The sequence below is a fragment of the Dipodomys ordii genome, unplaced genomic scaffold, assembly GCF_000151885.1.
Source record: "Dipodomys ordii isolate 6190 unplaced genomic scaffold, Dord_2.0 Scaffold113, whole genome shotgun sequence".
Taxonomy (NCBI): domain Eukaryota; kingdom Metazoa; phylum Chordata; class Mammalia; order Rodentia; family Heteromyidae; genus Dipodomys; species Dipodomys ordii.
The window spans coordinates 2,712,967-2,737,207 of record NW_012267329.1 but is presented as its reverse complement, the minus strand read 5'-3'; the positions used below and the strand labels follow the sequence as shown (position 1 = coordinate 2,737,207).

At 48.0% G+C, this 24,241-nt stretch overlaps 1 protein-coding gene across 3 annotated transcripts in view; it reads left to right on the top strand.

Annotated features, from left to right (window-relative positions):
* Positions 1 to 24,241, top strand: part of Ampd3 (adenosine monophosphate deaminase 3) — a 41,512-nt gene that overhangs the window by 3,136 nt on the left and 14,135 nt on the right. For 2 of the 3 annotated variants that reach the window (XM_013028712.1, XM_013028714.1), the window contains exons 1-6: positions 1,422 to 1,978; positions 5,353 to 5,578; positions 16,190 to 16,391; positions 18,734 to 18,896; positions 20,190 to 20,409; positions 22,321 to 22,450. In XM_013028712.1, coding sequence (XP_012884166.1) covers positions 1,954 to 1,978; positions 5,353 to 5,578; positions 16,190 to 16,391; positions 18,734 to 18,896; positions 20,190 to 20,409; positions 22,321 to 22,450 — 966 coding nt within the window. In that variant the 5' untranslated portion in view covers positions 1,422 to 1,953. Of the gene's footprint in view, positions 1 to 1,421; positions 1,979 to 5,352; positions 5,579 to 16,189; positions 16,392 to 18,733; positions 18,897 to 20,189; positions 20,410 to 22,320; positions 22,451 to 24,241 lie in introns of those variants that run through there. The other variant, XM_013028713.1, reaches the window with a different exon arrangement.

The window sequence follows — 24,241 nt, the reverse complement described above, 5'->3', positions numbered from 1 at the left end:
TTTCTTTTTGCTTATGTGGTGCTGAGGAATCGAACCCAGGGCCTCAGGCATGCAAGGCAAGTGCTCTACCACTGAGCCACCTTCCCAGCCCAAACAGATTTCTCTACTGCAAGACTTCTCAGGTGATCAATCAGTAGAAATTGTGATGAATCTCCACATGAGGAACTATGGGAAGCAATATTTTCAGGCCATCTGTCCTTTTAGGTTCTAGGCTGTACTGTATTTAGACTAAGGCTATTAAGGATCTCATTCAAGGTGGAGAATAGAATTACTGAGTGCACTGGGCTTAGATCCACAGGTTAGGATACCCCAACTGCTCTCCTATCCAACTGATCCTTAACATACCAGTGGAAGAAATCATGAATCCTCTCTTCCATCTGGCTGAACAATACAAAAGGCTGGATTATTTTCTCTTTTATGCTGTATGTCCATTTAATTATTTAATGAATACATATTACCCTCCTTCTAGGTTACTTGTAGCCTGCTGATCACACTGTTTATGAAACAGCTGTGTGAACAGGTGGACTGTAATCTCTGGGTAGCTAAAGCCCAGCTGAAGATCATGTGTCAATGGTGTAATCCTGTTCCGTGTTCATAAGAGTTAGGATGTGGGCTCAGCAAGGTACAGCCTCTTGATTGGACATGAGAAGATGACTCAGGGCCAAGACAGGGCGACAACTAGCCTCCTGGTAAACAACTGACCCATCCTTTCTGGACTCTTCTCCATGGGATTTTTGCAGTGCTACTGAAATAGCCATTTTGCTCATGATTATTATTTCCCAGACCCACACAGTTTGTGGAAGTCACTGGAGGCTGCCTGTCTCTTCTGAGCCTTTCTATTCTCAAGGGCACAGAGTTACGTGCCTGTGATTTTGTAATCCACTCTGCTTGGCCTCTGGGTGTCACTTGGGGCAGAAGGGCGGTGGAGTCCAGCTTTTGTTCCCGAGGATCTCAGACTGGAGGCCCATGTGAGCAGCAGTAAGAAAGGGATGGTGAAGGGTGGGCTTAGGTGGGCAAGGCTGAACTTCTGTGGGTGTAATGGGGAGGGGTCCAGGAGAGCTGGCCAGTCTGCCTAGTTACCTGTGATGTGTGGCAAGAAGGGAAGGCCCAGGAGGGGACTGCCCTATCTGCTGTCCCCATCTGCTCCGAGGCCATCCCTTCCCCTTGAGTCTTATTTCTTTTCTGGGCAAGGAGGATGCGGTTCATGGGCCTTTCCTCTTTTAGAGGGGAAGGGGAGGGGAGGAGAGAGGGTGTTACTGGCAACTGGACGAAGAGCTTCCTGTTCTGCCTTCAGACAGCTTCAGGAGGGGTGCTTTTATGTGTCTGGTGTGTGTGTGTGGGGGGGAGTCTTCTGAGAGGAAGTAGAGCTGGCTATGCCATTGATGAGGAGACTTTATTGCTCTCTGGTCCCAACTTCTACCCAGAAGCCAAGCAAATGGATTACCAAAACAACTGGTGGTCAGGTTAAGGCTTAAGTGGGACTCACACTGGAAGCAGCAGAGGTGATGGTATTGCTGGGCTGGGCTTGGCTTTCAGGAGCTGGGTGTTGGAGGGTGGGATGGCTTATCTCTGTGGCTCCCAGGATAGCCCAGTGTGCTGCTGCTGCTGCTCCTGCTCTTCTGGCCAGCAGTGCTGCTTTAGTTTCTTCTGAGGCCTGAGAGCAAGGCCAGGACATGGTGTTCAGGATACCACAGCCATTTTGCCTTGGATAACCAGCATCACCTGGGGCATTAGGACTCTTGGAAATTTTCCACTTGTGTTTCATAGTCATGGGAGAATTTCCAGCCAAGACTTTTCCTGCTCACGGATAGGCAAAGCAGAGACCTCCCACCCCAGCTGCAGCAGCAGGCGGGACCCAGCTAGCTGCTCTTACACTGACTCAGCTCAGCCTCCTGGGCAGCAGGCAGTATCTGGCTGGAGCAGGTCGTCTGTGTGGCAATCTCAGGAGTCGTCATGGAGCCTCCAGCGCCAGGCTCAGGTCTGTGTCATGCGTTCTGTCAGTGAGCATCTGGCAAGAGCAGGAAATAGCTTTGTTTGCGTGAGGAAGGATTTCAGTGGCACGGGGCTTCCTTTCTAGAGAGACTGCTACTGTTTGTTGAAATTGGTGGCATTTTAGAGCTTTCTGACCTGGGAATACTTGTTTGATGCTCATCAGACCCTGCTGCCTGTAACAATGAGATAAGCTGTATTACTAACTGACTGATGCTGGCGAATTCATAGTTAAGCCTGGCAAGCCTATTGGCTTGGGCTGACAAATGGTTGAAAGGCAGACATGACCAGGCAGCTGGAACTGAATTCTTCTTGGCACTTGCAGAGTGGGCTTTCCTTGGCAGGCCTGGCCTGCCAGGTGTTGGAGAGGGGAGAGTAGTGCTGCAGGGCATGACTGGAAGGTGGGAACTCTGTGTTTAGGATGGCCAGAAGACAACAGATATGCAAGACCCACATAGGTAGCTCAACTCCCACCTGCATCACGGAGTCCATCCTGAGGATAGTTGAAGTTTTCCTCAGTTGTTAACACACTAGCTGAAGTTCTGTAGGTGATTCATGTGAGTTCTCTAAAGAAACTGTCCAATGATAATGCTGGGGTCTTCAATGCACCTGGTGGACCTGGGCTAGGGGGATATGAGATACAACATCTCCCCCATAATGAATCACGGGTTGTTTTTGTTTGTTGTTTGTTTGTTTGTTTTACCAGCAATAAGCAATCAATGTCTCTTATGATCCAGTTTGAGATGGTTGATTTAAGCTATATAAGTTAAAAATGTATACTGAAAAGTATGTTTGATTGACTTGAGCAAGGTAGTAGTGCTAAAGAATCCAAGATGGAGGACTCCCATGTGTGTATAAAGGACTCTCCCAAATGCCCATTTCTGAGGAGTCCCATTTCTTTGTAGGGTAGGAGCCACAGGTATGTGTGTGTGTGTGTGTGTGTGTGTGTGTGTGTTGGTGGGGGGAAAGGGGTGTGTGTGTCTCAGTGATGTCATTCTCTTTGTGCTGGCTTCTTTCTGTGTGGGTCCTAACTGCCCCAAACTGCTGGAATTACGGAATTTGCTTTATTTTTTCCCTCATTTTCTATCCGTTTCCCTGTTATTCTTTATTTATGTAAAAATGGCATGATGGCTGAATGATATCTGCTTTGAGTGTGTCTCTCTCACAGCCCCTGGACATAAAGCAATGCATCTCCAGATCACTGTAGTCGAAGCATGCTGTGGTTTTGTATATTGCATATCTTGTTTTAGGAGATGTGGTTGCAACATCATCATAATTATAAAATTCATTGCAAGTAGGTATGCAGTCATTTGGATATTGAAAAGCTCTTTATGTAAAGGATGCAGGCAAACACTTCTATTTTTTTCATTCGGATATTTTTTTAGATTTCTAGAATGAGATACCTTATGGGGTGCTTTCCGGCCTTTGCTGCCCTTTACCTGAGCCTGTTTCAGAGCCGTGACATGACACATGACATGCTCTTGAACCTGTAGATTTGGTGTTGGGGGATGGGGTCTAGCTTTGTTCTGCCCTGATCATGCTTTCTGATTCTTGCTTTTTTTTTTTTAAGTTGTTTCAACCTTTTTCTCCCGTCACCTTCTTCTTGAGTCTCTATTCTGATGGTCCCTTAGCTTCCTTTTCTCTGTCATCAGGACACAAAAATCTTCACAGCCAGCTTTGTTCCTCTTCCTCTTTGTAGAGGCCAGGCTTTTGCTGTCTTGGGCATGGTTGCATGTAGAGTTGGCTCTTCCTCACCAGCTCCCACCTGTCCAACTCCCTGAGGGTGAAAAAGATGTCTAGGAAAAGCATGGCCCTGGTACCTAGGGAGGGGGAAATGAGTATCAGAGTCAAGGCCCACAGACATAGCTCTGACTGCCCATTACTAGCCTGTTTTTCTCCTTCCTGCCTGTGTCATCAATTAGCCCTGTCTACCACAGAGAAGAACAGAGCAGGGAGCCTCAGGCGCCGGAAACTTGTGCACCTAGAATTATGCCTCTCAGAACTGACAGGGCCTCAGAGATCATTTAGTAGCATAACTTAATCTCACAGATGAGAAAATTTGTGAGGTCAGGGAATGAGTGTCCTAAGATGGCCCAGTGAGCCCCCACCCCTGTAATTGCTTCCTCTCTCTGCTAGACTGTAACAAGGCACCGTCTCTCCTTGGTCAACAAAATGGTCAGTAAAACCATTTGTCTCTTAAACCAGCCTTAAAGAAACTGTGGTAACAGGTGGTCAGGAACCTCTCTTCCAGAGCTGTTTCTAGTGGAGGCTTCTTAGAGAAAAGGTGGCGATATGCACTCATTTTGTAAGTGTTGTGTTTATGAGGGATATTGTGAGGAAACCCTGTCCTGGGCCCAAAGGGACACAGTTCAGTAGCGTGGTGTAGTGACTAAGGCACAGATGTGGAACTGGGTACCCAGTTCAGGTTCCCAAAGTAGAGACTCAGTGAGGAAAGGGCCAGGAAGGAAAAAAAAAAAAAGCCGAGAACAGCATAGACTTCTGCCAACCTATTGCAAGTGGGACCCTGGGTGAGTTTGGTCTGTATGCCTTTATTTCCTCATCTGGAAAATGGGAACAGTAAGAGTAACAGAGCTTTAACAGTTGCATAGTGTGTACAGTAAGTGCTATGCAAGTGTTTGCAAAGAAAGAGACACAGAGGAACAAGAAGAAAAAGGAAGGAGGAAAGAAAGGGGGGGGAAAGAAGGAAGGAAGGAGGGAAGATTAATACAGCTTCCAAGATGCAGAGAGGTAGGCAGGCAAAGCTTCTTTGACAAAGGGAGTTTTCAGCTAAATAAACAGTATCTCTGTTCAAAATCTTCATTATATTTGCTAGGTATTTTGTTAAATGATCCTTGAAGACTGAGGGGTCCCTTAAAACTGTAATCACAGATTCCTTCTTTCAGCAAACGTGTTTCCCAGGGCTTTGTTATAATCTTGTGGGCCTGAAGCTCACTGCTTCATTCAGAGTACTAAGCTAAGGTCTTAGAAGGTTTTGTTCATGTTGTGGCCCTCACACCATTCCTGAAGAGGAGAGGGGAACTTCTGAACTCTCTCCTGACCCTTCTCAGTGTTGGAAGCAAAGGCAGCGGAGCTACTTTATGCTGTACATTCCCCAAAGGATGAGAAAATGGAAACATATGGTTGAGCAGTTCATTCTTTGACTTCTGAACATTTCCTTTCTCAATGAAATGTGAGTGATCTTATATACTTCATACGTGATTACTTATGAAATTTGGCATTTGAATCTACATCTGAGCCAAGGACCAGGTAGAGGACAGGTCTCCTGCTTCCCATTCTAGGGACTTAGAGTGTATCTACTTGGGACCAAAGCATGCAGTCTCACACTTATTATTTCTTTGCTAGCCGAAATGCCACGCCAATTCCCCAAGCTGAGCATCTCAGAAGTGGATGAGCAAGTTCGACTCCTGGCGGAGAAAGTATTTGCTAAAGTGCTCAGAGAGGAGGACAGCAAAGATGCCCTCTCCCTCTTCACCGTGCCTGAGGACTGTCCCATTGGGCAGAAGGAAGCCAAGGAGCGGGAGCTGCAGAAGGAACTGGCTGAGCAGAAGTCTGTGGAAACTGCTAAAAGGTTTGTCCCTGGGACTTGGCTTTTATGTATGTAGTATTGTTGTGTGCTGAGCTGGGGTACTTCAGAGGGCTAGCACATCCCTGGGACTGTTCATTTCTTAACCAAGACCCCTTAACTCACCACTTACTTCCTGAAGAATGTCTTGGGGCGTGTTTGGTTGAAAAGATCAAACCCCATTCTCTCCTGATGTTTTAAATGCAACAGATTACATGCAGAAATACATACCACTTCCAAATAGCACTTCCCTGTTCATGCTGGGAATTTGAGGATTTCCTGGGGAGGCACTAGCTTTACTGGTTGGTATGACTCATCTACATTTGTATTAGTTACCATGTGCTGGGACAATGTCCTATTGTAACAATATTCAGTTTGGATCAATTGTGGAACTCACAGTGGGTGGAGAACAAAAATTAGGCAACTGGATAAGTTAATAAAAGAATTATAAGTTATGCCAAATCCTGGATCCCCTGGGGTCTATCCAGAAAAATCAAACAAAAGAAACCATTTGAATGTTGGAAATAGGATTTTCAGGCAAGGAATATGTTACATAGGTCTTGAAGCTGAGAAGCCAAATAGGGGGGAAGAGATAGGCACAGTAAGGGGCTGGTAAGACAAGAGAAAGAGGTGGTGTAGTGGAGCCTGGGGTATGGTTGCTCTGGGCAAGTTGGAAGTCTGGAGGTCTTCTCAGTAGAAACTGGAGCCCAGTGCAGAGCTGAAAGCAGGAGGATTTACCCTGTCTGTAACTTCCAGGTCCCTCAGGGTCTGCCATTGGGAGAACTCATGCCAACTGACACCCCATGGGAAACAGAAGCGAGGATGAAGAACAGATAGGGGGACAAACAGGCTCAGGACTGGCACAATGAATGCAATGAAGGAAGTGAATAATGAGAGTGGGAAGGAAGCTGGGGAAGAGAATAAAAGAGGGACAGAGAAGTGAGCGGTGTTCATCTCTGTTAGATTGGGCAGTTGAGGGTACTCTCTTTGTAGAGATAACATTTTAGTATGGACTTGAGGGGTACAAAGGAGCACCGGTGGGTGGAGTTGGTGGTAGCCTCACAGGCAGATGAGTTGGACAGGGCAGAGGCCTCCAAGTACCTCAAGGAGACTGATGTAGTTGGAGGGAGATGTGCCAGGTCCTGCAGCTGCAAGTTAGGCAGGGTCCAGATCAGACAGGCCTTCTGCTCCCTGATAAGAAGTTAAGGTCTCAGTCTAAGTGCCGAAGAAGTTATCACCTTTCACCTGGGATATGGGGCTGCAGTGGGGTCCCCACTTGCTTACCACACTGCAGACCTTGTCAGCCAGTGCCAGGGACTCTGAGCCTCTTGGAGACCCACTCACAGATCAGACCCTTCCCAAGGTCCTTGTGTTTACAGGAAGGTCCTTTCCTTTTCCTGGCAGTACCAAATTTCAGCATTTCCTTGACTTGTCTGGGAAGAACTAAGAAGTTGATTACTGGTGTAAAAATAAGAACAGAAGCTTTCCATCTGTAAGATCAGTGCTCACCTTCCTTGGTGAGGGAGGCTGTGGGTCCCCAAAAGAAGGGACTGTGAACCCCTGGAGGAGACAGCTTTCAAGGTCATGGGCCAGTATGCTTACATACCCTATCAGACTGATTATGGTATATGTAGAGGTGAAATTCCATGCTGTATCCCCTTTGAACCCTTACAGACAGTGAAATAAAACAAATACTAGGAAGTTGAAACATGTCTTAAGGGGTTGGGGATTAAGGAGCAGCGGTATAGGTTAATGGAAATAGGAATGGTGGGTAAATCATAATATTCATAGTGAATACATATGTGAAAATGGAAACTGGAAATCCAAGAAGACTGTTGGGATAGGGTAGATGGGAGGGTAGGAGAGAAAGATGACAGGGGTGATAGGATCAGGATGCATTGTACATATGAATAGACTTATTAAACTAGAACCCTTTAGTACAACTATTTTAAGGTAGTAATGAGAGAGGAGGGAGGGAAGGAGGAAGGGAAGGAAGGGGAAGAGAGAAGGAGGGAGAGGGAGAAGGTGAGAGGGCTGTGGGCCAATTTGTGCTAGGCGAGGTGGGCAGGGCCAGGCTCCATGACATACTCAGGCCTGGAAAGTAAGAACTTGACTATAGAGACCCTTGTCTACACGGTGCCAGTCTGGCAGAAAGGCTGATCTCAGGGACTTGACTGCTCTGCAGGCTTTTCTGTGTGCTCTGAATTGGGCATTTGAGACCCTTCATAATGAGAAGAAAAGGAGTCCTGGCATTTTTATTACCAGGAACAGTAAGTGTCTGAGGCAAATTTCCATTAGAGTAGCTCAGGCCTCGCATCTGCAGAAAAATTAGGAAAGGGCTGTGGTTTTTAGACCAGAGCTCAGGCGAAGGGCAACGCAGAAGCTTTCTTATTCTCAGTCCTAGTGGTGCACTGCCATTTCAGACATTCCTCTGTAAACTCCTCTCCAGAAAATTTTTGTCTCCCTTCCTGTTAGGATGTGGTATCCTGGTCTTGCCCCCATTTGACCTCATCGGCATTTCACTGTGTTCCCAGGCTCCACCGTAGGCCTTAGCCATGCTTCTGGGAGGTAGACATCTAGCAGATTTCCTGCCTCCCTGTTGCTGCCTCACAGGGACCGTATCAGTGAGTGCTCTGCTACTCACTGGCATACTCGGTGACCTTAGCTCCCCAGCTTCCTCTTCAGCTTATACAGTGGGCATGTTAATAGTAGCTGTCTTTATGGGGCATTGTGGGAAATGAAAGGATTAGCATATGTAAAAAGGCTTAGGATTTATGTGATCCGGGTACACTTATGTACCTACTTTCTTGCTGCTGGAGTGGGATGCTGGAGCAGCTGCTGCCACCTTGGAGGGTTGAGGGCACACATGAGCTGAATGCCGGGCCACTTGGCTTGCTTGTTCCTTCGTTTGCACATTAAGCTCACTGTGGGTACCTGTGGCATCTAGATTTTGCAATGAAGCAAGGAAGGCCCAGGGAAGTTGAATGTGCTTGCACCAGGACACATAGTCAGTGAGTGACAGTGCATATCTTTTCAATCTAGATGGCCACATCTTAATTGGGAAATTTCCTGTCTTCAGGCAGGGGTGGAGTCTTAGCGGCTTGATCCAAGGTCATCACTAAAATGGCACCACGTAGTATTCCCAAGGAATCCCTGCCAGTTCCTGAGTGACAGAGAAGGAAGCTGGATATAAGTCTGTCTGTGTCATTTGCTTCTTTTCTGAAAATACAGCCTGATCCTGGGGTCACATGTCAGATCTGCCATAACCCCTGGATCTATGTACACCCAAGGTTGTCTTTGAACTTCCCTGCTGGATGAAAGGTATCTTTATGTGAATACATGGTTTATATTTTTATGGAGGATACCTCCCCAGACCCCTCTCCACCTACGTTCCCTCCTTGACATTCTGGTATATACGATGAAGTGCACCTTCCCAAAAGGAGCTCACGGGCTCTAGAAAGCAGTAAGCAAATTTGCTGAGCCCTGGGGTTATGTGTCTGTATTTCGATCTGGACCATGAGATGGGGCTTCTAGTTTGGAAAAAAAGCCACCAGACCCAGGCACTCAGAGAAGACTTTTCTTTATAATTTCTGTATCTCCTTTATTTACAACCACCCCCAAGTCCAAACAAAATACCCACAACCATTTTATGTTTACTGTAGAAGCACAAGCAAGAATTATGGTAGTAAAACAGCGTCTTAGAAAAACAAGTTGATTGTAAGCAAGAAAGGTGAGTTCCTAGTACTTGGAATTTTGTGGGATGGGATTGTCCCCTGTAGGGCCAGGCTGCTTGCCAAGATGGCCTGTGGGCTAAGCGCTGACCTCGGGGCTGCTCGAGGAGACCCTCATTTTACGGGCCAGGTCCAGATGGAGAAGAGAAGAAGTTGTCTGGGTCTCCTCTTCGGGTGGGCTGTCGGTGCAGGCAACATTAGGAACAAAGAGAGAACTGGAAAGCCCTGGTAGTGCCAGAGGGTCTCTGTTTTGAGTTTTGCCTGTGTCACATAGCAAGGTTCATCTGCCTTCCATGTGTACACATGCAAACTTAACTAACACTGAGCACAACATGAAAAATGTCTGATCAACCAGGGTGCACACAGGGTTCCTTCCTGTCTCCTGTTTCTTTTCCTTCCTCTTCCTCTTCCCCTTCTTCTACAACTTGGTTGAAATAATTTATATACCATAGAGCCTTTTTGTTTTGGGGCTTGAACTCAGGGCTTGGGCTGTCCCTGAGCTCTTTTGCTTAAGGCTAGCTCTCTGCTACTTCGAACACCACTTTTGGTTTTTCTGGTGGTTAATTGGAGATGAGAGTCTCATGGACTTTGCCGCCCTGGCTGGCTTTGAATCACAATCCTCAGATACCAGCCTCCTGAGTAGCTAGGATTACAGGCATAAGCCATCAGAGCCTGGCTATAATCTAGCCACTTAAAGTGTATAATTAAGTGAGGGTTAGCAACCATCACTTTAATCAATTCTAGAACATTTTATCATTTAAAATGTTTATTTATGTTTTGATGGTACAGGGGTTGAACTTAGCCTCTTGCTTGTTAGGCAAATGTTTTATGTAGTAAGGGCTACTCTACTGGCCCCTTTTTGAGTTGGTTATTTTCAAGTCCAGGCTAGCCTGGATTTCAGTCCTATTTGTTCTTTGCTTTGTATACTACTGCACACAGCCATTCATTGTTTGAGATGGAGTCTTACAACCTTTTTAATGCCTGAGCCGGCCTCAAACTGATTTTGCCTCTAAAGTGTCTAGAACTGCAGGGTTGAGTCACTGTGCTCAGCTTTAAATTTTTATTTATTTAGAGACAAGATCTTACTATATAACCCAGACTGGCCTATGTACTAATAATCGTCCTGCCTCAATCTTCCCAGTGTTAGGAAATATTGACACATATCATCATGTCCAGCCTTAGCACATTTTAGGCTTCTCCAAAGGAAATTCTGTATCCTTTAACTGTCACTCCCCAATCCTCTCCTCCCATCTTCTCTTTTCTTTTAGCAGAATTCTAAAAAGCTTATTTGTCTTAGTGTTTAGCCTGTCAGAGATTTGCAGAAGCACATTAAAAACAAGGAAAAAGAGTTCTGTCTGCAGGGTCCCAAAGTGAATTGTGCTGATTATAGTGACAACTTTGGAATGGCCTTGGTTAGGCCACTTAACTGTTTCCTAATCTGTAAAATGAGTGTAATGAAAGCACCTGGCTTGTGAGAACTGAATGAGCAAACACACGGGAAATGCTCAGAGGAGCTTGGAGCATAGTTGTTGAGGCTTTTTTTTTTTTTTGTTATTGTTACTGTTTAACAGTCAACAGTGAGGGTGGAAACATAGTAATGAAAAGCAGACACAAGATTCCAGAGCATAGCAGTCTAGGGACAAAATGCCCTTGAGATGGTGACTGGATAGTATAGCGATGACCTTGAGTCATGGAGACACTTCAAATTATGTTCGGCTTGCTCTGCTAAGAGTGCAAGACTTGCACATTGCACTTAGAAAATGCCACATCGACATTATTTTAAGTTAGGATATAAGGGGAACAGACTTTGTTATCTGAAAAATTCGGCTGTCCAAAATAGCTACTTCCCAGAGCATGTTTGGCGTAAAACAGGTATTTGTTAGGAGTTGAATATAACACAGCTGTAACATTATTAAGTCGTTTGATTATTATTGCTAAGGGAGAAGAGGCTATGGTTGTGGTCTTTTTCACTCGATGGATTTCAAGGTGTGCCAATTAAAGTTACACCCTACTGGTCAGGCTACTGGTGACCCGACCATGACTGCTGACTATGGGGTCTCAGTGCCCCTTCCTCCCCTCCCTCCTTCCCCCCCACAAGTCCCCTACTGTTAGATTCCCCCCCTGCAGTGTCCAGTGTGCAGCATGCATCCTGGTCAGCTGTTTCTACTTTCTTTCCTGAAAGGCATGACCCTCTGTCCAGAGTTAAACAGCAGGTGCCAGCTCTCCAGCTACTCTCCTTGAGCCAGGGGTCCCAGTTCCATGTAAATCTAGACAGTGACCTTAGAAACAATAATAGTGGTGGGCCTTGGGAGTGGCATTCAGTGGCATGTTAACAACCCCCCTGCTGCTCCTCAGCTGAAGTAGAGGGGCTGCCAGAATGACTCTTCTCCATACCTCCCACCCACCCCAGCTGGGAGCAGGGGTTCAAACAGGATATTTCCTGTTCTGAAATTTCCCCTCCTGATCCCCCCCATGTGGCTTCATTGTTCCCACCCCTAGTCTGGATTAGGTGTCCCTCTGGGATCCCAAAATATCCTGGGCATATTATTACACAGACCGCACTGTGTGTTGACAGGTCTGTTGAACTGTGTGGGTCTCGCTCTGCCATCATCACAGCAGGAGCCCCTGAGTCACAGGTTAAGTTTGAGCTACCTGTTTTCCTAGGGCTTAGTCCCTGAGGGGTTATGGAATGAAGGGGCAGGGTCCATGTATAACCCTCCCCCCTCCCCTGTTGTTCACACTTCTGAAAGCTTGGTTGAAGGTTCCTGCTAGTGTCTCTCCTTGCCTGGCTGACTCACCCTAGACAGACTCACAGATAGGGCTTTGGAAGGCCCCTGAGAAGATGGATGCTATTCTCTAGGAGGAAGAGCAACAGACTCCCAGAGTTTATTTAGCATAAGAATCGGGTGTTATAGCAAGGTTCTGGGGGTGGGGGTGGATAGGGCAGGCAGAGATACTGTACCAGTGACAGAAGATGAGATGCCATGATAACCGTCATCACTGCCTTGTCTTGAAGGCCTGGTCAGCAAGCAGGAAGGTCCCTGTGGCCCTGGAGGACCAGCTATCTGGGGGATGACTGGAGGCCGCTGGCAGATCTGCTTCCAGCTTGGCCTGGAGCTGTTCTCCTGGCAGCCCACACCCTGACAGCTCCTTGGCATCAGTGCTATTCTGCCAGGTGGCTGGAGGAAGGCGGGGGTGGGCCAGCTGTTGTAGGATGAACTGGCTTTCCCTGGTATCTCAGGGGCTAGCACAAGGTCTGACAGGTGGGACCAGACAAAGGCAGATAACCTATTATGAGGGATTGCTTTCTAAAGATTGTGTGTTGTGTTTAACTTTGGCCAAGTGCTGAGTATATGCTTTGTTACCTACTGAATAAGCAAATGAGTACTGATGTCTTATTTGGGAATCGAAGTCTGTCACACACCCAAGCAAAGGTTGCTGTAGTGTAGGGAGAAGGTTGGGGTATAGCCTTTCCCATCTAGGAGACCTCATAGTTCTATAATTCCAAAGAGCTTATGGCATTTAAAAAATATTGTTAGTTTACAAAGGGATTTCAAGTCAACATGTCAGATTATGAATACCATGCATTTTGATCAATGTCACCCCTCCCCCATCATTCTTCCTCATCTCTCTAAACCCATCCATCCCTTCAAGTTTATGGTAATTTTTTTTTTTCTGTCAGTTGTGAGGCTTGAACTCAAGGCCTGGGCACTGTCCCAGAGCTCTTTTGCTCAAAGCTAGTACTCTACCACTTTGAGCCACAGTTCTGCTTCTGGTTTTCTGGTGGTTAATTGAAGATAAGAATCTCACGGACTTTCCTGCCTGGTCTGGCTTTGAACCTCAATCCTCAGATCTCAGCCTTCTGAGTAGATAGAATTACAGGTGTGAGCCGGCACCTGTGACATGGGGGAGGGGAAGGGGGACACATGTGGGGACACATGTGGGTACACACTCACACTTAGCTACCTTTCTCTACCTCTGTAGTATCGAGTGGACACTAGATACAGGTCCTATTTTTAAAATGCCCCTGTCCTCACTGAGCTGTTACTCAGCATTACTGTGGAGGAGGAAGGAGGACCCTGACACCTTAAGAGAAGAAGATCTATGTACAGTTCTGATCTATTATACAAGACAGCAGAGAGGAGGTCAGAAATTGGAGGTCTCAGAACACAGCGCTCCTTGTTTAGAAGATGGAGGGCTGTTTGCATACCTTTAGGAGGTATGGTGACTGCTGACCAACAGCCAGCGGGGAGCCAGGGACCCAATTGTTCAGCCACATGAGGCTGATTTTGCCAACAACATGAATGAAAGCTTGGGATCAGATTCTTCCCCAGTTTCCAGACAGGAGCACAGTGTTGCCAACACCTTCCTCTTGACTTTTGATGCTATAAACACAGAGGCAGCAGAGCCTGCCGGGTTTCTCACCTTTGAACCATGAACTAATAAATGGCTGCTGTTTAAAGCTACTAAATTGGTTGCAATTTGATGCAGCAATAGATGATAGCTTTTCCTACTTTTTGATATGCAGGTTCCGTTTGGCTTCTGTGATTGTAGTCTCTGCATGAGGTGACTGGCCCTGAGGAGGTGGTATGGGGTTGTTCACCATGTCCCAGGGCCTGAAAGTCTGAGCTCCTAGCCTAAGGACATTTGTACGTAACAATCTGGAGCTAGAACTGAAAACCAAGGCTGGAGTCATAAGGAGTATTTGTAAGGAGAGCTCTCTGGGCAGCAGCTGGTGAACTGGCTTCCTCGATGGGGTAGATGTGTCCACATTCTAGGACAAGCCTCAGAGGCCCTTGACATAGGCAGCCCTCCAGCTTTAGCCTGTGGGTGTGTGTGGTTTGTTGTTGTTGTTGTTTTAACCTTACTTGTTGCTCACCTGAAAAATCACTTGTTGCTTGGCCTTAGTAGGACGAGAATTTAGGCATCATGGGATGAAGTTGCCTAGAGATAAAAACAGTGACTGACAGATATGACAGTGACAGAAACCTTGAGTCCCATGGGACCCAGCTGAGCCTGTCAGAGGATACAAGGAAGCCCAAATCCATGGCTCCTTTTTAGGCATGATTGGCCAAAAGATGCAACAGAAGTTCAGGCTCTGGAGTGGATCTGCTGCTGAGGAATGATTGGCTGTGCTGATATCTTCCTTAGGTCAGAATGCTGACCCAGCTCCAGTTGATAGATGGCAGGCCAGGGAAGGCCTGGGCTGGGGACTCCAGGAGTGCTAGTCGTTTCCTGAAGCAGCCTTTTGTGCAAGGCTGGGACAAAGAAAAACTCCTAAGGAGAGGCAGTTTCCATCTTGTAAAAGTAAACAGCCGGCTGGGCCCGTGGTTCACGCCTATAATCCCAGCTACTTAGGAGGCTGAGATTTGAGGATCACAGGTCATAGCCAGCCCAGGGAGGAAAGTCTGTGAGACTCTTATCTCCAATAAACCACTAGAAGAACCAGAAGTGGCGCTGTGGTTCAAGCAGTAGAGTGCTTGCCTTGAGCTGAGGAGCACAGGAACAGTGCCCAAGCCCAGGGTTCAAGTCCCATAACCAAAAAAAAAAAAAAGCAGCCTTGTCCTAAAAAGATAGTAACACAGTCTTTGCCTTCGGCAGGTAAGAGCCAGAGGGTCATAGCAAGAGGGGAGAACAGGAGAGCTAACCCATGGTTCCTAAAGCAGTGAGGAGAGCTGGGCAGAGCTGACAGGAAGCCAGATACTTCTGGATGAACATGAGGCCTGAGGTCCATCTGAGGATGGGTGGATTGTTCCTCATCCTGTAAGTGTCATCAGGACCTGGAGAAGGGATGTGCAGTTCAATGGGTTCTGGTGGCTCATGGCTATCATTGGGTCCTTTGCTGGAGGCTGGCAGTGGTCAAATAAATACCTGGGAGGCTACTGGCCCCTGTGGCACAAGGTAGGGCGAGGAGCCAGCCAGGTTCTGGCACTGGACTTAACCATCTGGAAGCAGGATTCCCCAGGAGGCAGAAAGAGTCCAGAAGGGCTGCTGGTGGCCACGCCTAGTGCTGAGGAATTTCCTTCCTGGGGACTCCAGGACTTGGCGTGACATCATTTGAAGCATTACTGTTTTGTTAGTGAGGAAGACAAAGTCATCACAAATCAATTTGCAAGTTAGCATGAGCTTGCAGCCTTGAGCCCTAGCAGGAATGAAATCATCTTCTGGTGTGCCAGGGTGACAGGCCCAGAGTCCAGGCCTGAGACTGATGCTGAGCAGCCCTTTCCTGTAACAGGGATACAGATCTGTCCCATGCCAGCTGCTGCTGCCTGGGTGGCAACATGGGGCTTGGGGAAGGCGCAGCATCTACTGCCCTGTGGCTCTGCAGAATGGCCTTTTCATTTCTTAGGGCCCCAACTCCCAGTCTCTGATACCTAATTGTAAAATGGGAAGGTTGGACCCGTCTCTTCTCATTCTAGTGCTCCAGGTTCCTGACTCTCTGAAATACAGTGTAGTTGTCTCTGTGACCCTCTTGGGTCACATTCCTATGTTGGCTCATATGTCAGGCACTGAGTTTGGGTTATTGAAGACAGAAGGCTGCCCACCCCTCAATGATAACGTGGCTTGGTGCCATCTTACTTCTGTGAGCTGTTGGAGCCCCTGCAGTGTGTTCTGTGTCTGCTGGCACCTGTTTAATGTGCCACATAACTTGCAAACAGCCCACAGCAGATCCTAGTGACTGCAGTGCGTGTGTCTGGAGTGCTATGTTGTGTCTCATGCAGAGACATGGGTAAGAAGAAGGTATATGTAATTAGAAACTGCTTAGTGGTCTCTGGCCAGCAGCAGTGATTAAGCATGGGTACCATGTACCTTGTGGACTCCGTCACCACTTGCCTCTCCTATTCACTACTGATGTCTCCCACTGTTCCTTGTCCTTGGCTCTTAGAAAGAAAAGTTTCAAAATGATCCGGTCTCAGTCCCTGTCTCTGCAAATGCCGGTGCAGCAAGACTGGAAGGGTCCCCCAGTGGCCAGCCCGGCCCTGTCTCCTGCTGCCCCTGTCCCCGGAGCCACTTCCCAGATCACACCAGCGCCCTACGCTATGCCTGAGTATCAGCGGGTCACCATCAGTGGAGATTACTGTGCTGGGGTAAGGAGTGTGGGAATGTGTTATGGGCCTTCTGTGGGGTGGCCAGGGGCCCTTGGACCATTGGCTCGTATCTTTGAGGCTTGGTGCAGCCTGTGAACGTCTAGGAGGTGGTGGAGAGGAGGTGTAGGAGTCTGAAGAGAAGGTGCATCCTAGCACAGGCTGTGGTGTGTGTGTCTAGGGGACTGTCCCATCTCCATGTGGAGAGCCTAGGACCACAGGCTGGTATGTTGCCTGTGGACTGTAAATTCCATGTGTTCTGAAGGCCAGAACACTGCCATATTCACTAATAGCTCACTGAGAAAGGTACCAGCTTGGGCTGTTTAGTGTTCCTTTTGTCCCATAGATTCAGTCATTGGCTAGTTTGTGTGAAATCAATTATGGCTGATTAAGCTCTTATTACAGGCTTCGTATAGTATTCTTTTTTTTATTTTTTAACAGTATCAAGACAATATTCTATTTTTTATTATTAAGTAGTTGTATAAGGGCTTACAATTCTATAAGTCAGGGTATGAGTACAATGCTTCTTGGGCAATGTTACATTTTTTTTCATTTCAACAATCTTTCCTCTCCTGTTTCTATTCTCAAGTTATGCAGTTCATATTTTACATAATGTGCATTGAGTATAATGACTACATTTGCTTACCCTTTCTCCCGCCATTCCTGTGGAGTTGTTATTATTATTATTATTTTGCCAGTTCTGAGGCTTGAACTCAGGGCCTGAGCACTGTCCCTGAGCTTCTTTTGCTCAAGGTTCTACTACTTGAGCCACAGCGCCACTTCCAGCTTTTTCTGTTTATATAGTACTGAGGAATTGAACCCAGGGCTTCATGAATGCTAGGCAAGCACTCTACCACTGAGCCACATTCCCAGCCAGAGTCATTATTCTTAAATACAAACTAAACCCCCTCAACTAGGAAGAGTTGACTCAATTAGAAAGTCATCAAACTCCTCCCCCTTTCCTCCACCTTTAGAGATGTCATATCAATATAGAAAGAACTTCTTTGTACTTTTTAATGAGTGAATTGTATTCTACCATATGGCTGCACCCAATTTATGATACATTCCTACGGATGGGAATTTAAGTGGGAAACAATACAGGCCTTGTTTGAAGTTTAGCATCTTGACCAGGCCTTGGTCACCATGGGCAGGTGGACAGAGAGCTGGAAAGGGAGAGTGGAGGTGGGGCTGACTACAAGCTGAATGAGAGACATTGGCCTGGAGAGTTTCCACACTTCTTTCTACTAGTCTGGTGCATAATAGGGAAGAAATCCCTCACCCATGAAGTTCCTTTCCAGAGAGCTACCTGACTGTAAGAAGCTGGCTGACCTTGTAGATTTCATTGTGTGTGTGTGTGTGTGTGTGTGTGTGTGTGTGTGTGTGCACGCGTGCCTGCAGGGGGTCTACAGTGCTCACAATCTTGATGTAATTGTTGCGCCCCTGGGATCCTGAGCACCCTCTCTGAATTCCTTGACCATGGCTCTGTTAGTGGGCAGGGACATACCATCATCTAAGATATTTGTGTCTGCTCAGAAGCCATCCTCTGGAAGGTACAAATGAGCACACTCCTGGGAGGGACACGTGACCAAAAGAGACCCTGGTCAACGTGCATAAGGAGGAGAGACATATGCCAACTTCTTCTCATCTGCAGGAATTTATCTGTGATGACTTACTTATAACTTGAGATCTCTGAAACAAACAATGAAAAGAATGAATATGGCTTGCTCTGGATTTTCTCGTGTGAAAGTTAGTGTTCACATCCTCAGCAGGGATGGGGTCCCGGTTTTTGTCTTTTCCTGTGCTGGGTGCAGCAGCAGGCCTTCATGTTAACCAGAAGCCTGTGGGGCCTGCCTCCTCCCAGCAGCCTTAATTCCCTGTGTCTCTATATGGGGTTCCCCAAGACCACCTTCAGATTCAGTGACTTGCTAGAAAGACTCCCAGGATTCAGCATCCAGCTGTGCCCCAGCTGTGATGTCCAGAGGAAGGAGCCAAGCTTTGGAGGGGCCTCTCAGTGGATTCACCAGAATCTGCCATTCTCAGCACGCATCCAGTGGTGTGGCCCATGTGAAGTGTCAAATGATGCTCATTAGACCCTCAGCACCCAAGGATTTTTATTTGGTCTGCTCATATAACTGTGCAACCTCAAATTCCATCTGTAGGACATCATATGTCTAGAGCAAACAATACTGTCTGGACAGTTTATACTCTCATTGGTTAGGGAATGGTGAGAACTCTCTCCTGAAATCCAGGTTACCGGGTGTCGGCCAAGGCCAATCTTTCAAAAAGGAAAGCAGTTTCTGGTTTGCTGTGTGTGTGAACTCTCTCCTGCATGCCCCCTGCTGCAGATTACTGTGGAGGACTATGAGCAGGCGGCCAAGAGCCTGGCCAAGGCCCTGGTGATCCGGGAGAAGTATGCACGCCTTGCTTACCATCGCTTCCCCAGGACCACAGCCCAGTACCTGGGTCATCGGCGAGCTGACCCTGCCCTCCCAGAAGAAGTCCTCCCAGGTATGGAATCCTGGCTGGAGGTGGGATCCTTTGTGGTTCCTGCCCAGTGGTTGACTAGGATGTTTTGTTAGCTGCTTTCCCCAGGGGCATTTTTAGGTTGAGGCTTTGGTGTTGGCTTCTGCTACATGGATGTTTGCTGTCCCTCTCACAGGACTGGTTTTCTGTGTCCAGTGTGCTTGGCCCTGTGTGGAGAGGGAGGGGTGAAGGACAGTCCCTCTATGGAGTCTGCCAGGGAGGTTGGCAGTGTCCTGAGGGAAGTTTAAAACAATGCAGTCCAACCGGAAATGCTGTATAGTGGGGAAGATGGGTCAAATGGGAACAGGTACTTGTTTCCCAGGGTCAGACATACCTGCATTCATAGTTAGGCTCTGCCAATTATTTGGACCTTAAACAAGATATTTCAGTTTAATGTGGGCTAGTAATGATGCCTACCACCTGTGCTGTTGTGAGAGTGAATGGGTGTTCGGTGTACTGGTGCAACTGTGGCACCTTATGAGCACATGTTCAATAGATGGTGGCTGCATGTATGCTGCTGGCTTCAAGGAGGGGGGGGCAGGAGGAGGCAGGGCAGCTGTGGAGGGGGTCGGGTGTCTATTTAGCCTACAAACAGGCTGGGGGCAGCACAGTCTTAAGTCATGCAAATGAGGACAATGAGAAATCCCTGCAACTGCTATTCTCTTACTGAGAGAAGACACAGCCACTCTCTTGAACATTCCCGGGGATCTCTAAAGAGCAAAGGAAGCTGAAACCTATCTCAGTTAAACTTAAAAAAAAAAGTGGGCTGGGAAGGTGGCTCAGTGGTAGAGTGCTTGCCATGCATGCATGAGGCCCTGGGTTCGATTCCTCAGCACCACATAAGCAGGAAAAGCTGGAAGTAGTCATGTGGCTCAAGTGGTAGAGTGCTAGCCTTGAGCTGAAGAGCTGAGGGACAGTGCCCAGGCCCAGAGTTCAGGCCCCATGACTGACAGAAAATAAATAAATATATATATATATATATATATATATATATATATATATATATATATATTAAAAGTGGCAGCCTTGTGTTCAGGAGTGTTCTGGGTCATGGGGCCCAGAAGTGAACACAAATTCACCTCCATGCTGAGTAGAGAAGACTTGTAATTCCCAAGGTAGGACACATGTTGTTTTAACAGTGCTAAGTGCTAAGAAGACGGAATAGAGCAGGACAGAGGAGGAGACTGGACTTTAGATAGCAGGGTAGGACTTGCTTTTGAGCTTTGGGAAGCTCACAAGGTCACGGATGCCTGGTTCTCATTCTGTCCTGTTTTGCAGACTTCCACCCTCCACCTCAGCCCCAGGAAGACCCTTACTGCCTGGAGGGTGCACCCCCCAACTTGGGCTACCTGGTCCGAATGCAGGAGGGCATCCTCTTTGTGTATGACAATGAGAAGATGCTGGAGCGCCAGGAGCCCCACAGCCTCCCCTACCCCGACCTGGAGACCTACACTGTGGACATGAGCCACATCCTGGCGCTCATCACAGATGGCCCCACGTAAGCCAGCTTTCCCCACCTCCCCTGCCGTTACGTGGCTGCTATATAGCAGCAGGCTCCCTCATGGGCTGGTGTATTCTTGGAGTTGTTACTGCCTGTCCCTTCTGCATGCATAAATGTGGAGCTTCTGTCTGCTGGTGGCCACTTGTGTATTTTAAAGTGGCTGCCACTCCCGGCCCCAGCAAGCTAACAGCCTCTCAGAGAGCTGTCAGCTGGTGGCAAGGCTGAATGAGGCAGAGTGGGTATAGATGAGGACTCTTGCTTCAGGTCTTGAGTTCTCTGTTTCTGGAGGGCCATATACAGGAGCTGAGGGCTTGAGCCGTCCTGGTGGGCAGCTGCATTTGACTGCTCACTTTTGGGTGGGCTCTTGAGCCAATCAGTGATGGAGGTTCAGGGATCATCTGTGCCCTGGTGGCTTTGGGGGTGGCTGTGCCAGGTGTGTGTGTAGGGAGTCTGGGAAGGGAGAGCACTGTCACATTGTGGACCTTCTTCCTTTCATGCTCCTGACTTTTGGATTTTTCTGGGAATAGCGTGATGCTGGTCTGCAGGGGTTGATTGGGTCTAAAGTGGGCAGGCAGTGTGGCTCTTAGTCTGCACTGATCTGAGGGCAGAACTAAGAACTCGAAGGGGAAGGGGTGGTTTCTGGGAGACCCTCCTCAGCCAGGCAAGTGGGAAGTGGTTGTCAGGAACACAAAGTCCTGGGGCCTGGCTCAGCCTACAGACATGGCACTATTGTGGGTTGGTGGTTGTTCTATAGGAAGGCCTAAGTGACTGGATGGGGAAGCAGCTGCTGGTTGCTTGATCAGTTCCATGGTGGTGGTGGTAGACTCAGACATAAGGCTGAACACCTGGGTTGTGAAGCTGTAGCCACAACAGTGAGCCCCCTACCTTTGCTGGGTAAGAAAACTTATCTACTTGTAGGTGCCTTTTCCCAGGAGGTAGGAGCCTAGAGGCTTGAACTGCACAGAGATTTCTGTCTCAGTGCCCAACACACTACACTCCTAATCTGTCCCTGATTCAGAATATTCTCCTCTTTCCCTGAAGCCTTAGTGTTGAAAGGACCTTGGGATTGGGGAAATTTAGCCTTGGGATGGTGGTATCCCCAGGGAGGCGAGTGTGCCTTATAGTTTGATCGTAGTGTTGAGATTCTGAGAAATTAATTCCTTCTTTAAGGGATTCAAGGTCCCTGAGGATAGGTGGGGGAAAAAAGGGAGTGGATAGAGGAGGGAGACCTAACAAGGTCCCACTCTGCTAAGAGTCAGGCCCTTTCACAGGCCCACACCAAGTTAGCCTGGGGTATGGTTGTGTGTGTGTGTTCATTTATTCTTTCTTTCCTTTCCTTCCTTTCCCTCTCCTCTCTTTCTCCCTCTCCCTTCTTGTTTTCCTCCTTCCCTCTCTCTCTCCCTTCCTTCTTCCCTGCCCCCTCTTTCTTTCTTTCTGCTGATACTGGGCTTGAACTCAGGACCTTGTTCTTTTACTTGGATTTTTGGCTCTAGGCTGGTATTCTATTACTACCACTTAAGCTACAGCTTTACTTTTGGCATTTTGCTAGTTAATTGGAGATGTGTCTCAGAGTTTTCTGCTTGGGCTGGCTTTGAACCTTGATCCCCAGATCTCAACCTCCTGAGTAGCTAGGATTACAGGCATGAGCCACTAGTGCCCAGCGTTGTTGCCTTCTTCGTATTTATTCATCAGGTAGTTGTTAATGTGAGTGGAAGCTCATGAGCATTTGCCTAAATACACAGAGCTACAAGTCAACTCCATGGCTGACTCCCTACTCACATTCTGATGACAATGAAATGCTGGCCAGCTCAGCTGGTTCCATGGAAAGCTGGACGCTTACCCACCCTGAAGGTCTCCAAACAGAGTTTGATGGAATGTCTCAACTGTTTCTCTCTCCCCATTCTGCAGGAAAACCTATTGTCACCGGCGATTGAACTTTCTAGAATCCAAGTTCAGCCTTCATGAGATGTTAAATGAAATGTCTGAGTTCAAAGAGTTGAAAAGTAACCCTCACCGAGACTTCTACAATGTGAGAAAGGTTCGTGACAGCCAGTGCTTAAGCCACTCACTGGGTAACCCTGCTGGTCTGGGGCCAGGGCCCTGTGACGGTGAGCATCAGGGCTCCTGGCTAAGGTGGCCCTGAGGGCAGGAGGAGCATGATGTGTAGATGATGTGTGCCCTCGTGCTGCTGACAGCCTGGTACCTCTCCAGGGCCACGTCATTCATCTTCTTCCTTGGGTGAAGGGTATATAGCCTGCTAATGACTCAGAGCAGTTGAGCACAGGCTGCTTTAGGGAAGGAGATGTGTTAGATTCATCATGGAGGGAAGAACCTGTTAGGACCTCAGGACTTGGGAGTTGGTGGTTTTGCATCCTTTGGAGTCAGGTGCCTTAAAGAAAAGCTACCATGGGGCTATCTCTGTCCCTTTTCTACCTACCAAGTGCCCGAGTGGCTCTGGCTCCTCCACCTGCTAGAGTGGCAGCAAGCCAGGTATGTACAAATGCTCTTGACCTCCAGCGTTTCCACTTCCTTCCAGTTTAGCAGCACAGTGAGGCACAGGGTCAGGGCTGAGCATGAGCATTTGATGATGAGCAAGAGGCATTTCTTGCTTGTTACCTCAGGGATAGGTATTATGACAGGAGAGACTTTCAGTGTGTGGTAAAGGGCAGGTTAAGTGTTGCAGATAGAAGGAGGAATAGGGGATGAAATGCAGGCCATTGCATGGACAAATGCTAGGAGAGAGCAGATAGAGTTTGAATAGTCCATGGACATGACTGGGGGTGGCTGGAGCTTCAGGTGTCAGGGAAAAGGAAAGTGTGGGGGAGGCGACAGAGGTATGGAAGGTTCTAGATCATGTGGGGACCCCTAGGCTTCTCAGAGAAAGAGGGTCTGTAGACTCCCACTTGGCTGGGACCAAGAGCCTTCAGATATGAGAGCTTGGCTCATGGGCTCTGAGAAGCTTCTGGAAGTGTCAGGGGTCATGTGTTAGATGCCACCTCCTGGGCAGCCTGACACTTTCACCATGAGGACCATTTGCTCCTTCTTTGTGAGACTTAGGTGTAGATATAGGTGGGTACCTGTGTAACCGTAAGAACCTCTCAGCCCTGCCTGAGGCAGCCTTATGCCCAGCACATGCCCTGGCAGGTATCCCAAGAACATTCTCACCCAGCCTAGTGCAGCCCTGCCCTCTGCAGATGTGAATGTTCTGGGCCTGCCTGTTTCCTACTGCCTGGAGCCAGGCAGTTTGCTCTCAGCACTGGCTCCTGCACTGTTTGCTTCTGAGGTGGCTGGGGGCCAGTCTCGGCTGCTCCCCAGCCACAGTGGGGGAAAGAATCCCGATGTGGGGCTGTGGTTACCAATGCTTGGGGTTTCCTGAGGGTTAATAAAGTGTCGGTGGACAGGAATGACCTTGACACTGTCAGTGTGGCACAGCAGCCTCTTTTCTGTCACCACCATCATCAGTCCATAAACATAGGCCCAGGGCTGCTGAGTGAGGCCCATGCTTACTCCCCTCCCCCACTCCCGGATAGATAGAGGAGCATCCTGGGTGCTGGCTGCTTTATCTCACTCTCAAAGCCTACTGGCGGAGGACTGGCTTTCTAAAATCCAGTGTGGCGGGGAGAGGGGAGCTTCCTGTTCCTCAGGTGGCTGTTGGTGCTACTGGGGTGGGTCATGTTAGCTCAGGTCCCAGGCACCTGCCAGCTCAGGGTGGAAATGCTACATCTTGGGTGAAAGCAGGGACTGCAGTTAGATCTTGTAGTGATCAAAAACAGTGACTGCCAAAGAAAGCTGTGTGTGTGTGTGTGTGTGTGTGTGTGTGTGTGTGTGT